The 15,936-nt window shown below is 31.1% G+C and overlaps 1 protein-coding gene across 1 annotated transcript; it reads left to right on the forward strand.

Annotated features, from left to right (window-relative positions):
• The first annotated feature begins 7,082 nt into the window (after window positions 1-7,082).
• LOC134717636 (uncharacterized) lies at window positions 7,083-11,814 on the forward strand. Its single transcript, XM_063580130.1, has 6 exons — window positions 7,083-7,208; window positions 9,224-9,274; window positions 9,530-9,586; window positions 10,057-10,116; window positions 10,364-10,429; window positions 11,663-11,814. Exons 1-6 carry the CDS (start codon window positions 7,145-7,147, stop codon window positions 11,812-11,814), a joined length of 450 nt encoding a protein of 149 aa, XP_063436200.1. The 5' UTR covers window positions 7,083-7,144.
• Window positions 11,815-15,936: the final 4,122 nt, after the last annotated feature.

Here is a 15,936-nt window from a genome sequence, read left to right on the forward strand (position 1 = left end):
AACATTGTGAAGGACCTTATGTTGTATTTGCTTACGGAAATAATGTATTATTATTATGCGTCTAGGTCTGTTCGATTAGATGTTGTGAAACAAGCTGTTTAAATAGTTAACTGTTGGAAGCGTTAACCTACTGTTTTCATTTGGTCTGGTCTTTACGAATCTTTTTCATGATTACTGACATCTTAAAAACATTAAATATATGTATCAATGTTTGTACAAAACATTCACTGGTCAGTTGTAAATGAGTTCTGTATAGGGTTTTGATTTCTTCATTTATAAAATGTAAAATCGTCATAATAAAAATTTGGAATAAAAAAATAAAGAGTTACCCCTTAATTTTATAAAACTATCATATGGTGTTAATTTATTGCTAAAAAATATAAGTAATTAATACTTAAAATTTGTAATGCCATTTAATCGGGCCATTTTCAATGCAATAAGGTAACTGTTATTTGTATATATCAGTCTGAGTAGTGTTTAACCATCATTTGAGTTGACCATATTTAGACTCGTTCAATTCAGAGGAATAAGTCTTCTGCAAGTGTTTTAATGTTTTCTTTTCTTATGTTTTTGACGGTTTGTAAGTCAGTAAAAGTTCAATAATTATGGTAATATTGACAGTAAAAGACCTCCTCACAAATTTCAACATCCCTTTTTGTTCGAAGATCTTTTGATAACAATATTAACTTATCATTGAGCTTTTACTATTACTAAAAATTCAGAAACCGTCGTCAATGCACAATTAAACTTTCGAATTGATATTGTGAAATAGTTACATGGAATTTCAGAGAGAAGCAATAGTATCTTATGTAGACGAAACGCGCGTCTGGCGTACTAAATTATAATCCTGGTACCTTTGATAACTATTGGCACACATTTATTTTGAAGTGCCAGATTTTGTAAGAATCAGGCAATTTAGAAAAATGTCAATCATGACCGAAAACAACCCACAGACCAAACCATTCTATTGTGAAGTTACATTCATCCTGAGTTAGAAATTGTAGTTCTTTCGTTTCTGGTTGTCTGGAAATTCAAAAAGTCTCTAGATAACTTTTGGTTAGAATGATAGAAAATTACATAGTAAGCTCCCCTTTATTTGTTAATTTCTTGTGCATTTCTACCAAATTATGTCTTGAATTACCAAAACAGGAAAAGGAAATGAATGTCATATTCATGCATCATTATACACTTTGAACATAAATTAATGTCAACTTGACTAACTGGAAGTGTTTAACGACCTTGACTGGCTTTTCAGCCCTCGTACTATCGGCTCGATGCCGGATGGCGTTTGGTTAGCTTGATCATATTTTGATGCGTAGGTTCAGGAACAGGTGAGGACGCCATATGTAGATCGCCATCTTGGTTTTGTTAAGTTGTTTTTATTTTGTTGACTATTTTGCTGTTTCTTTTACTTCACAACGGCCGTTTTCAAAGCAAGGTTGATCAGCTTGGCAGTCCGCTAACCACGACGATGTGTTGTTGGTGGATGAATCATTGGCTCTGTAGTAGATGACTGCAACCTGCACGGATTTAAATACACATAGCCCTCGGACGTCTGGACAGCATGAGACACACACCCACCCACAATGGGTGTCAGAGTGTCGCTAACGCGGGTCTACTTTTAAGGTAAGCTTGTTTGTCAATGAACCATCTGAGCAGCGTAACATGTTGTAGCCAACGGGTTATCAGGAGCTGATCCAGCACGTCCTTTCAGCAGTAAGGACTGAGACGTGACTGTGTGTGAACATGAGTGGGTTTTTGTTTGTCATGTTTTCACCACTGATTATTAGACAGAGTGGAACTTGACTCTGTTATTATATACTCGATTATCATTTGTTTTATATGAGCACATTTTCACTTTTAACTCTTCGGGCATAATGGTTGACGTACGTTGCGCACTTTTGTCATTTTTGTTTCCAAACAACTTATACATGTAATTGTATACATGGCAAAATTATTTCCAAACAGTTGTTACAAAAGTACGTAGGACGTTTAAAGATTGAATAATTAAATTATTAAAATTACAAGAAAGCAACGTAATTTTCGTAATTTATTCAGCATTTATGAATGCATCTGTTAAATATAAACATGAAACAGTGGATAACATATTTAACAAGGCATAAAGTCCATATTTCAGTTTTATACTAGTTTTGTTCTCTTCTTTGTAAAAATAGAAACTCAAATAATATAAAATTACAGAAAAATGTAGTTCGACATAACATATACAATTTATCCTATGCATTCAAGAACATGGGTGCTAATATTCTGTTTAAGTCATACCAGTAAACTGTAGGAGAAGTTATGATTAGGTCTTGTTTTGACCCCTCGAAGTCAAAAATTAGTATATATTATCACTGCAATGCCATTCTTAGTATTTATTGAAAGACTACAATGCCATTCTTTGTTATTCATAAGACATAGGTCTCAAACATCAGTATATATTATTGATTTCCGTCTTACAAATCGCTTTTAAGGCGGTATGGGAGTATAAACTTGAAATGATAAAATTTGTTCATACTTTGGCAAAATGGAGTATATATTGTGATATGTTAAAAAATAAAATAAAAAAGATAGGTCACCGAACATTTTCTCAAGCTACAGGTTGTGAAAAAATGACACATTTTGTATGGATCATACAGGAAAAACATCATTATGATTAGAACTAAACCAAATGATAAAATTGTAAAATAAGATACGAAAAGATCACTTTTAGAAAATGCATTGTGAATATCAAGTTGAAAAGATAGGGTCACCGTACGGTTCCCCCCTCTAAAATATGAAATAGCAAAATTTCATGTAGATTTCTTCAGAAAATGCACTATTTCAGAGTTACCCCCACTTAAAATACCAATTTAAAAAAAATAAAAATGAATCAACAGTAATCTACGCTTGTAAAACTTTTAATATTTACAGGTTAAAATCTTAAAGATATATTCATTTAAATGAAAATTAACATCAGTTATCTGCATTCCTCATCAAATTTTGCTAATTTGATCGAATTTTTGGACCTTAGGTTCTCTGTTGTTTAAAAACCAAGATGGCGAAAGACATAACTATCTAAAGGTTTCAAATTGACACATTTTGTGCAAAACATCAAAACCTGAAAACAAAGTCTTGTATTTTTTTTAATTTTTTTTAAACAACATAATAATTTTATTCATCAAAATATTGCTTGTTACAAAAACTATCAAGATTCCAAGCTTCTCTTGATGTACCCTGTTACACTCCACTGACTACCTAGGGAATAATCAATTAGATATACATTATTTAAGTCAACAGTTACTGTAGAGTATCATACTATAAAATTATTCATTTTTTATGTTATTATTAATTTTTAATAACATTGGACTTATTATCTTATCTCTATTTGTGTATACTCTCTTGTTTAATTCATTCACACAAATTCTGTAGACATCTATATTTTTTTTCTGTTCAGATACATAGTATGTCTTATATATAAAAGTATTGTAATTAAAAAATTGATGGCGAAATACTTGTTGTCTGTTATTTTGTACCCAAATAGTATATTTATTTTTTTGTCATGAATACTGAGATTTGTACATGCTGTAAAATTTCGATTACCATTTGTTTTATATCTTCTCAATCGGAAAATAATAATGGTTGACGTACTTTGATCCCCTTTGTCAATTTTTGTGTATAACAACATCTTTATAGTATATAGGTGATAAAGTAATTTTCAAACAGTTGTTTTCAAAAGTACGTATGAAGTTAAAAGATTGACTAAAAGTCCAAGGGGGCAACGAACGAATGATAAGTTATTCAACTTTTACATATGCATCTACCTATTACTACGTATAAAAAAGAAGATGTGGTATGATTGACAATGAGACAACTATCCACAAAAGACCAAAATGACACAGACATTAACAACTATAGTTCAGCGTACGGCCTTCAACAATGAGCAAAGCACATACCGCATAGTCAGCTATAAAAGGCCCCGATAAGACAATGTAAAACGAATCAAACGAGAAAACTAACGGCCTTATTTACGTACATACATCAAACAATATATATAAAAGTACTTATTGATTTACTGTTTCAAGGATAAAGTTGTTGGAATACAAGTGTCTGGAATTTATTTAAATTCACTAATCAAATCATTAAAAGTACAAGTCAGCTTCAACCTATTGGTAAGTTATTCAACTTATATGGGTGCATCTGTTGCTACAATGTACATACATACATCATTCTCTCCAAATGCATAACATCTTTATTTTGAAATTTATACTTGTGTTTTTCTCTCATTTGACACAAAGGAATTTATGATACAACGAATCGAAGAATATATGACAAAATTACAAAGATCCACGTCAATTAATTTGGCTCTGTGCATAGTATTTCATTACAAAATCAACGCAAATGAAGACTGTTAAAAATACCACCCCTTCAAAAAGAAATATAGAATAATATGAAATTATCTCGAAAAGTTGCGAGACAAGGACATAGATTACAAGACATCGAACATACCAAAAAAAAAGGTTTACTTTATGCATTCAAAATCATGGGTGCTCCGATTCTGTTAAAGTCAAATATCGAAGGGAATGTTGAGATAAGACCATTCTGAGACCCCTTGAAATTAAAATCAAAAACTACTATAAATCTTGCTAATACATTGCAATGGCATCATTTATATGTTCATTAGACATAAATCTGTCAAATAACAGTATCTATATTTGTGCATTTAGAACATTTTCCCATGAAGGCTGCAAACGTCTTACATTTTGTGAAAACACCAAAAAAATGGCCAACAAAGTCTTATACGTTTTTTTTCTTGTGATGATTATCATGATTATACAGATTGCGTTAAAAACAATTAGCCAAAGAAAAGAAAAAATGAAAGTGTCACAAACATGTCTTGAAAACGTGAATCTTTACCATGAAGCCTGTGTGTCTATATTTAAAATATTTACCATTTCTGCATACACCATTCTTCTATTACTTTTATCGGACATATGGATAAATCTATCAAAGTTTATCAGATGCGCGTTTCGTCTACATAAGACCCATCAGGGACGCTCGGAAGAAAAAGAGTATGAATTTGCATTGCTATACGACGTGTCTCGGTATTTTGAACATCTAACATTGATGTATTTTTGTGATGTGTCTGTTATGGTTTCGGTTGCATAATGTGTTAGGTCTTATCGTTTGTAGTTCAAATGTTTAATAAAATAGCCTTTAAATGCCGGCATTGTCATGACATGACTAGTATTGTGAAATTTATTTCTTAAAGTTCGTGATTTTATGTTCGTTACGTTAGTGCGTGTTTTATTCAAGAAATACAAGCCAGGTTGTTTAACATTTATTGTTTTATTATGATGTACGTTTCAACCTGAAATAAAGAACAAACCACATTTACTACATTGTAAGATAAACATAACAGAATGATAAGTCTATAGTATGCCATGCATTGTCCGATGTATATTGTCACTTTAATTCAAACAAACTTACGCATTGACGAGCTCCAATATGTAAATAGCTTGAGAAAAAAATTGTCAACATTTCTCTGTTCCGAGGGAAATTTAGTATCGGGGAAAGGAACGTAAATTACTATATCGCCTTGCGATACAGTGCGTCACTGTTGTTGTTCTGCGGTTTGCATGTGTTGTTGACTATTATATCATTTGTGTGTAACCTTACCATGTGTTCTTAGTATACCAAAGTAATATGTAACTATAACTATAACTATTGCGTTTATTATAGAGAAACACATTCAAAACATGACAGTTACCATATTTTAATAAACAATTTTTTTTGTTTTCTGCTGTTTAATTTACCTTTGATCTTTTGCAATTACTGTCAACACTGAGGTTCTAAATTCGAACCCCAAACGTGGCAAGTGCGCTCGACTAAAATCTAAATTATTGACTATGGTTGTCATTTTTCCCGCGGTAGTTCGTTGGTTATCTCCGAGCACCCTGGCAACCGCCACCCATAATAATTACCCATCACGAAATAGCACAATAGTGCTGAGAGGCGTTAAACACCAATAAATCAATAAATATTTACAAATATGTGTAGTCGAAAGTAAATCACACGGAATTTTTATTGAGAGTTGTCTCATTGACAATCATACCATATATGAAGGCAACAGTGGTATACTGCTGTTCAAAACTCATAAATCCATGGCCAAAAACAAAATCGGGGTAGCAAACTAAAACTGAGGGAAACGCATTAAATATAAGAGGAGAACAACAACACAACATTAAAATGTAACACACACAGAAACGGACTAAGCATTAGACAAAATCCTATGAGAATAACAAATATAACATCAAAACCAAATACATTAATTTGGGATAAATCCTTCTTTTGTATGGTGACTGAAATCGTATGATCTGATGTTTCCAATTCGATTTCAAGATTTTATTATAATTGTGTTGTGTTCCTATATTTTCAGTTACGTTTTAAACTGTCACATAACTTTTACTTCTTCTTTGTCTACTTTTGTTTTGCAAACATATGTAGCATTGTTAACGAGAGAAAAAGTAGTTTTAACCTTGAATAAAGAATGAACAAAAACATAAAATCGTTTTTAGCACAAATAAAATAATAAAAGAACCCAAAAAGTCATTCTGGATGAATGATCAAATTCCGTAAAACAATTATTGTGTAGATACTTTTGATGAATATATCTGAAAATACTTTTTGTGATGTAGCAAAGACTATTTGTAACACAACTATAATAATAGTTTAATGTGTGAATGTAACCAATGTAATTTATTAGTTAATTTTACTGAATATTATCCCTGGGTATTCAGTGGTAATCTAACATGGAAACTTGATGAAATGCTATACACCAAATTTAATTGTTAAACAGCAATATGTGCAATAAAGAATCAATTAGGGAGGTAAACAAATCGTTTTTAGCTCACCAACAAATAAGATTGTCAAGCCCGGTCAATATGAATAACATGTATTTATCTGATTGGTCAAATAAGATTTTCAAGCTCGGTCAATATGAATAACATGTAATTATCTGATTGGTCGTGATATATTTTTTAATGTTTCTTAAACAATACGTCATGTACCATGTGATTTAACTATACATATATATATACTGCTGTCAGTTGATAATAATTACAAATCATAAACGTTTTAAATTGAATAAGTAAAAGCGTTAACGATGAAATCATCAATTCTTATCATAGCAGTTCTTTTGGGAATGTTATTTGTTCCAGCGATAGAAAGTAAGTTTGTAATCTGTTCATATACATTTCCAGAAAAAATCACGGAAAACATGGAAAAGGCAAAGATTTAAATTCAGTTCAACGTAAGAAGCTTAAAAGTTTTGCGTAAAGATGGATAGTTTTAGGAAGAAATTTTTATAAAAAAATAGATTTTCAATGCCTGCAACAAGTCAGGACTACAGCAGTTGTTTCCTTCTTATATGAGATGTTGATTTTGACAATTGTGCAGGGGCTTTCCTTTTTGAATTTGCTTGGATTTCGGCATTTTTGGTGTTTTGGTTTTTATGAAACAGAAGAAATTACAAAATACAGAATTAGATATTATAAATATTAAGAAACACTTTTTACATTTATGAAGTCATAATGAAATAAGAAAATATATTACAATTGATATGGTTAAGAATGTTCGCTCTATTTAACTTTGAGTTTTTGCCTTGTATTTGGAATCCTCGTGTTATGTCTATGTAATGTTGATATGGTTAAGAATGTTCGCTCTATTTAACTTTGAGTTTTTGCCTTGTATTTGGAATCCTCGTGGTATGTCTATGTAATGTTGATATGGTTAAGAATGTTCGCTCTATTTAACTTTGAGTTTTCGCCTTGTATTTGGAATCCTCGTGTTATGTCTATGTTATATTTTTATTAAACATTGCCTACTCACCTCTTCTTTACTCTTCCTAGGTTTATAACGTTATGCGTTTTTAAAAGTCAAGTATCATCAATGTATTTTAAGCATTTACCTGAAACAGATTGGAAATAATCTATGTAACCTAAAAGCTAAGAATATATTTATGAAAATAGTTAACACAAACGTACTGATGATTTTAAGAGTAACTTCCCTTAACCTAGGTCTACCTCCTTTAATTGAAACAGAGTACCAAACATACTTAATGTGGCTAAAGTTTTGTACATAAGTTAAACAAACAGAGGATTTTCCTTGGTTTCCAATATCTAAAATAGTCTATCCCACAATGCTTTTTAGGCAATGAGTTCTTAGATCTACTTTTGAATATAAAGTATTTTAATGGAAACACAATATTTGTATTACTATCAGACACAGCAAACACTTATTTCATTTGTGATAAAAGACGGCCATATAATTATTTCTAATCTAACCCAGTCTGTTATGGATAGCCATAAGTTGTGTGCAACATTGTATTCCAAAAACACGTAAAATATTTTGTCTCTGATTCCTAAACAAAAAGTGCATTGTCTTGCATGTAAATAAAAATAAAAATACATGGTCGAATTCTATGAACATACGTTTTTCTGCTCATGAAATAACAGGCATTGGTATGGGGAGGGTTGAGGACTCCCAAACATGTTAAACTCGCCACGTTCTTTATGAGCCTCTCTAAATTTAGGAGCCTGTAGTTCAGTGGTTGTCGTTGGTTAATGTTTTTAACATTTGTTTTTGTTTGTTTTTTTGTTAAAATTAGGCCGTTAATACTATTCAATTGAATTTTTTCATATTTTTCATCTCAGGTCCTTTTATAGCCGACTATACGGTATAGGTTTTTTTTCTCATTGTTGAAGGCGATACGGTTGCATATAATTGCTTACATCCATTTAATTTAAACTTTGGTGGAAAATTATCTCGTAGGCAATCTTACCACATCTCTTTATTTTTAAGTTTAGTTAAAACATATTCTATCTGGTGAATTAAAGCAAAATGGATTATACACAAGTAAATCATACTTATGAAGTCTTCTCCATAATACAATATAAATAAATACAACTATAGTATAATGAGCATGCATGTAAAGCAAACAGTTTTAGAATAAATACAAGATATCATAGGTAGAAAAAAAGAACAGAGAGAGAGAGAGAGAGAGAGAAAGAAAGTTTGAAAAGTCATGTAATTCTGTAATGATGACGTGAGTGTTGCTGATGATGTTAATGATGTTACGTGTTATTATCCATACAGAATTCAGTCTTAATACAATCTTAATTGATAATTTAGATAAAAAATGTTTGACATTGACAGAATGATATTTGAATTATTATATTTCAAGGTCGTTGGGGAAGAAGATATTATCAAGGAACCCGCCGTGTCACCTTTCCTAGTATGTTTATTAAAATGATATTTGAAACATAATATTTGATGTGGTAACATTTTATAATTGTTCGAATGTTAATTCAATCTTTATAATGTTGATGGAAATTTGTTTGCTTTATTAGAACTTTGTTTGAAATATTATGGTTTTAATGATTTTTAAAATTGATAGAATGATAATTCAATCTTAATATAATCTTTTTTAATTAAAATAGAAACATTATTTGAATTCGAGCGAATGATATTTGAATTATTATATTTCAAGTATTTGGTGGAAGACCAGCACCAGCACCAGGTGTCGCAGCAGCTGCAGCCTTTCTAAGTATGTTTATTATAATGATATTCAAATTATAATATTTATAGTGGTAATATTTTAGATTGATAGAATAATTGTTCAATCTTTATAATTTTTATGGCAATTTATTTGCCCTATTAGAATTTTGTTAAAAATATTATATTTTAAAAAAATGGTATAATTTTGAAATTGTTAGAATTATTTTTCAATCTTTATAATTTTGATTGCAATTTATTTGCCCTATTAGAATTTTGTAAAAAATATTATATTTTTTAAAAATGGTATCATTTTGAAATTGTTAGAATAATTTTCAATCTTTATAATTTTTATGGTAATTTATTTGCCCTATTAGAATTTTGTTAGAAATATTATATTTTTCTGAAATGGTAACATTTTGAAATTGTTAGAATACAAGTTCAATCTTGATACAATCTTTACCGTTTAATGAAAAATGTTTGCCGTTGTGAAAAAAAATAATGGCATTTTTCTATTTCAAGGAAATGATAGAAGAAGAACTTTAGCTGCAGCCTGTGTCGCAGCCGCTACCGCTGCTCAAAGTATGATTATGTTAAAAAATTATTTTTAATTCGTAATATTTGTTTTAATAACATTTTAAAATTGGTACAATAATAGTTCAATCTTTATAACTTCAATGTTTAAATTTTATTAGAATTATTTTTGAAATTTAATATTTTTATAATGATAATATTTTGAAATTGTTAGAACAATAGTTTAATCTTCATAGATTTAATGAAAAAAATGTTTGATATAGTAAGAATGATATTTATTTTTTTCTCTTTGAAGGTGTTTGTCTTCAAAATGCGTTGACAGTAACCCTTGCCTGTTCTACAGCCGATTTACAAGCTCGAAGTATGAATATTAAAATAATTTTTGAATCATAAAGTTTCTTGCAATAACATTTTAAAATTGTTACAATTAAAGTTCAATCTGTATAATTCCAATGCTAAAATGATTGTCCTATTATGTTTGAAATGTTATATTTCTATTGGTAACATAATAAAACTGTTAAACAAATAGTAAAATCTCAATAAAATCTCTATAGATTTAATGAAAAATGATTGACGTTGTGAGAATGATATTTGAAATTTTCTATTTGAAGTTACTTGTGGAACAAGAATTTAAGCTGGTGTTCAAGGTATGTTTATTCAAATAATATTTAAGTCGTACAATTGAGAATGGAAATGGGGAATGTGTCAAAGAGACAACAACCCGACAAAAGAACATAAAACAGCCGGAGGCCATCAACATACTTAACACAATGCATATGTCTGAGCAACACGAGATCTTCATCATGATTGTTAAACAAATAGTTGCATTTATGCGAGAAGAATTTTATAATAAACACTTACGATCAACAAAATTAGATATATATTTCACATGAACAAACATCGTAAGACACATCAAAATCTCTTATTTTTAAACATAGTTATATAAATACACGAGGAGTTAGTTTGGGAGATTATTTATGAGGAGGTTTAGGATGAAGTCTTAGTGGAAATGGTGGAGGAATTTTACATAAAGAATGGGGGATGAAACGTTAAAATTAAATTCATTCAAATTGTACAATTAAATAAGATATCCATATGAATACAATGATTCACAATTACCGGTAATTGGCCATTTCAGAATCTAATGCATCCTGGGTAATATTTTCGAAAGCGTTCACCAAGGCGTTTTGATTGGTTTAAAATATTATAAACAATGGAAATTCAACCAATGATGTAACGTTGTTTTCACTTTGGGGTACGAACAATGAAATTACCCATGATGCTCTAGATTCTGAAACGGCCAATTACTATTACTTTTTGTATAAGATAAGATGCACACACATGAAAGCGAGGACCAAAATTTCTTTAACGGTTGCGGACTTTAACTGCCTTGTTGTAATTAAAACAAAACATGATCATACACCTTCTTTGAATACATTTATCCGACTTTGTTTTCTATATGCATTAAAAGAACATAGTCCAGTCCTTTTCTAGTAACACTTATTATGTCCTAAATCTTAACTTATTGATTGAAATGTATGAAAATTATAGTATCTCCCTACATATAACTCATATCTTATTTCGTTCATTGCAGGTTTGCCTAATCACCATGACGATACTGAAAAGACAAGAAGAACATATCGTTATAATAAATCTCAACCAAATTTTATACTTGTGAAGCATTGTTTTCTGCCAAATCCCATTTCATCCGAATCTTTGTCTACTGATTTTATCGGGACTAAGTAATGAAGAGTTGGACAGGGGTAAGGGAACATGGGAATGACGGGGAAGAATGTAAGAGATTGTAAAGAGGGGATTGGACATTCACAAACATCTCCAATACTGCCTAGTTCGACGTGTGGCTGTGAAAAAAATCATTAGCATGATTTCATTGGTTGTCGTTTTCTTGTTTTGTACTATATTGGTTTTTCGTTTATTTTGTACATAAATCAATGACACGCCGTTGATTTGGTCGTTTGAGATTGTTTCCATTTGTCATGTCGGATCCTTTCATAGCTTGTGTTGTGATATGAGTTTTTCTCATAGTTAAATACCATTGGTGTGATGTATATTTGCGTCTATGTCATCCATGTCTATAGTAAAATTGAGAATGGAAATGGGGAATGTGTCAAAGAGACAACAACCCGACCATAGAACAAATTACAGCAGAAGGTCACCAACAGGTCTTCAATGTAGCGAGAAATTCCCGCACCCGGAAGTGGATACTTACAACATTCGTTACAATACCACATCTTCTTATTTTGATGGTATAAATATGTGAATGGCTAATTTTCTGGACCATATAAAAAAAAAGATGTGGTATGATTGCCAATGAGACAACTATCATGTCAATCATATTTAATAAAACTTCAGTTTTTAATATTCACCAGCACTTTTCAGATGCAACGTTCTAAATAATAAAAACATTGGCATGAAACTGTGGTTATTTGTTTTCTCAGATGTTAGTTCCTGTTCCTTGACTTAAGGTCGCCTTAATTTGTGGATTTTGATATTGCATATTTATGTAATACTTAATTGTGTCTGTCCATTCAGAAGTGGTTTTCCCAACTAAAAAGCCTAAAACTGATATTCCTTATATAATAGAAATACCCTTGAAAGGGAAGATAAACACAAAAAATAAAGAATTATATAAAAACGGTTAATTATGACGTTGTGATTTGTTTAACGCCGTCACGTGTTGACCCCTTTATGGGGTTAGTAAAGTTCATATATGTTTATGGTGGCGTCATCTATTGATACTAATGTATTTCATAATTTATTTTCTTCAAATCGCAGCAAAAAAGTCCCTCGTGCGATAAATAAGTTAAATGGTTCTCTTCTCAACTCCTAAAGACCATAAAGAGTAAGTGAAATCCAAATGAGATTCGGCCTTATAATGGGGGTCAGTAGCAAACCATAACACTTATAGTAGATGGTATATTTTGTGTTTATTATGCTTTACACATTTCTTCATACACACCCGTTACCAGTAGGCTAGCTACCTAGTCGACTTATTCTTACAGGCATGATTTTTTTATTAGTTGTTAGTGACTTTAAACTAGCTGTCAGATAACTGCGAGTACTCTCTGTCTGTCCCAAATCAGGAGCCTGTAATTACTGGTTGTCGTTTGTTTATGTGTTACATATTTGTTTTCCGTTCATATATTTTTTTTACCTAAATAAAGCCGTTTGTTTTCTCGTTGAATTGTTTTACATTGTCTTATAGGGGCCTTTTATAGCTGACTATGCGGTATGGGCTTTATTCATTGTTGAAGGCCGTACGGTGACCTATAATTGGTAATGTTTGTGTCATTTTGGTATTTTGTGGATAGTTGTCTCATTGGCAATCACACCACATCTTCTTTTTTTATACTATTAAGGTGGTATGGGTGTCTTTCGCCATCTTGGATTGTAAAAAACAGAGAATCTAAGGTCCATATTTTCTATCAAGTTAGCAAAATTTGATGCAGGAATGCAGATTTTTAATGTGAATTTTTATTAAAAAGAACCAATTTATATGAATATAACTTATAAATATTAATATTTTTACAAGTGTAGATTGTTTTTGGTTGTTTTTTTGAATATTTTCAAATTGGCAATTTAAGGGGAAGTAACTCTAAAACAGTGCATTTTCTGAAGGACTCTACATGAAATTTTCCTATTTTGTCTTTTAGCCAGAAAAAACGTACGGTGACCCTATCTTTTCTTTTGATATGCTCAAAGCATTGTCTGAAAGCAATCTTTTCCTAATTTATTTTACAATTCTATCATTTTGTTTAGTTTCTATTCACAAAATGTTGTTTTTTCCTGTATAATCCATACAAAATTTGTCATTTTGTCACAACCTGTAGCTTGAGAAAATGCGCGGTGACCTATCATTTTTATAATATTTTTGAACATGTATCAATAGATACTACATTTTGACAAAGTATGAACAAATTCTATCATTTTTATTTTAGACTCCCATACCACCTTAAGGTTTTATTACTGTAAGACCTACCTATTTTATTTAAAAAAAAAATATGTTCTCGTTATTAAAATGCATGAAAAATTGGCCATTGGACGTAAAGCAAACAAAAATCAATCAACTCTATAAATTATCCCATGTACATAGTACACGAAGACAAGATTCTGTAATGCTATAACGGAAAATAATAGTGCATTTTTTTCTATGGTTTTAAAATTTATCAATTACTACATAACGTTTACTGATCACTTATAAAGAAAACAAATTTATCATGATACTTATCTACTGTTTTATTACGATTTAGGATATGTTTTTGTCAGGTAATAATTATAAAACTAAAATAGTTAAAAGTTGTTTTTTTCACAGTGTTTGTTTATTCCTCATTTAGACGTGAAAAAGGATTGACGAACGACTAAAATAAAAGTGTTTATTTTCATATAACACAGTGTATTTCAATTTAAGAATGATGACCATCCTATATGTATCTCATCTATTCACGTTTTGATTTAGCCACTCGAAACCACATAACTTGATGCTAAAGATGTTACATTTGGGCTATTTAATACGATTTAATTCACTGGAGTTTAAATGCAAAGTTTATATATATAAAACACGCTTTCTTAATTAATTGGACTGAACAGACAACACTAATTATTTTGTTTTCGAATGTAACGTAGTGTTGGAAAATTACAAAATCAAAACCAAAAGGAACCTTTACCCGAACATTGTGAAGGACCTTATGCGTACTGTGTAACCATAATTTGAGTTGAACATATTTAGACTCGTCCAATTCAGAGGAATAAGCCTTCTGCAAGTGTTTTTGTGTTTGCTTTTCTTATGTTTTTGACGGTTTGTAAGTCAGTAAATGTTCAAGGATTATGTTAATATTGACAGTAAAAGACCTCCTCACAAATTTCAACACCCCTTTTTGTTCGAAGATTATTGATAACAACATTAACTTATCATTGAGCTTTTACTATTACTAAAAAATCAGAAACCGTCGTCACTGCACAATTAAACTTTCGAACTGATATTGTGAAATAGTTACATGGAATTTCAGAGAGAAGCAATATTATTGGCACACATTTATTATGAAGTGCCAGATTTTGTAAGAATCAGGCAATTTAGAAAAATTCCAAACATGACCGAAAACAACCCACAGACCAAACCATTCTATTGTGAAGTTACATTCATCCTGAGTTAGAAATGGTAGTTCTTTCGTTTCTGGTTGTCTGGAAATTCAAAAAATCTCTAGATAACGTTTGGTTAGGATGATAGAGAATTACATAGTAAGCTCCCCTTTATCTGTTAATTTCTTGTGCATTTCAACCAAATTATGTCTTGAATTACCAGAACAGGAAAAGGAAATGAATGTCATATTCATGCATCATTATACACTTTGAACATACATTAATGTCAACTTGACTAACTGGAAGTGTTTAACGACCTTGACTGGCTTTTCAGCCCTCGTACTATCGGCTCGGTTCCGGATGGCGTTTGGTGAGCTTTTTCATATTTTGATGCGTAGAGTCAGGAACAGGTGAGGATGTCATATGTAGGACGCCATCTTCGTTTTGTTAAGTTGTTTTTCTTTTGTTGACTATTTTGCTGTTTCTTTTACTTCACAACGTCTGTTTTCAAGGCCAGGTTGATCAGCGTGGAAGTCCGCTAACCACGACGATGTGTTGTTGGTAGAAGAATCATTGGCTCTGTAGTAGATGACTAGAACCTGCACGGACGTCTGGACAGCATATGACACACACCCATTCCCAATGGGTTTCAGAGTGTCGCTAACGCGGGTCTACTTTTAAGGTAACGTCATAAGCTTGTTTGTCAATGAACCATCTGAGCAGCGTAACATGTTGTAGCCAACGGGTTATCAGGAGCTGATCCAGCACGTC

This window comes from Mytilus trossulus, chromosome 5 (genome assembly GCF_036588685.1).
Source record: "Mytilus trossulus isolate FHL-02 chromosome 5, PNRI_Mtr1.1.1.hap1, whole genome shotgun sequence".
Lineage (NCBI taxonomy): Eukaryota > Metazoa > Mollusca > Bivalvia > Mytilida > Mytilidae > Mytilus > Mytilus trossulus.

What these genes read in the sequence shown, in the direction of transcription:
- LOC134717636 (XM_063580130.1), top strand. Translation starts at nt 7,145, where the DNA reads ATGAAATCATCAATTCTTATCATAGCAGTTCTTTTGGGAATGTTATTT. An exon ending in AGCCGCTACCGCTGCTCAAA is followed by an intron (nt 10,117 to 10,363) that starts GTATGATTATGT and finishes TTCTCTTTGAAG; the next exon opens with GTGTTTGTCTTCAAAATGCG. An exon ending in AGCCGATTTACAAGCTCGAA is followed by an intron (nt 10,430 to 11,662) that starts GTATGAATATTA and finishes CGTTCATTGCAG; the next exon opens with GTTTGCCTAATCACCATGAC.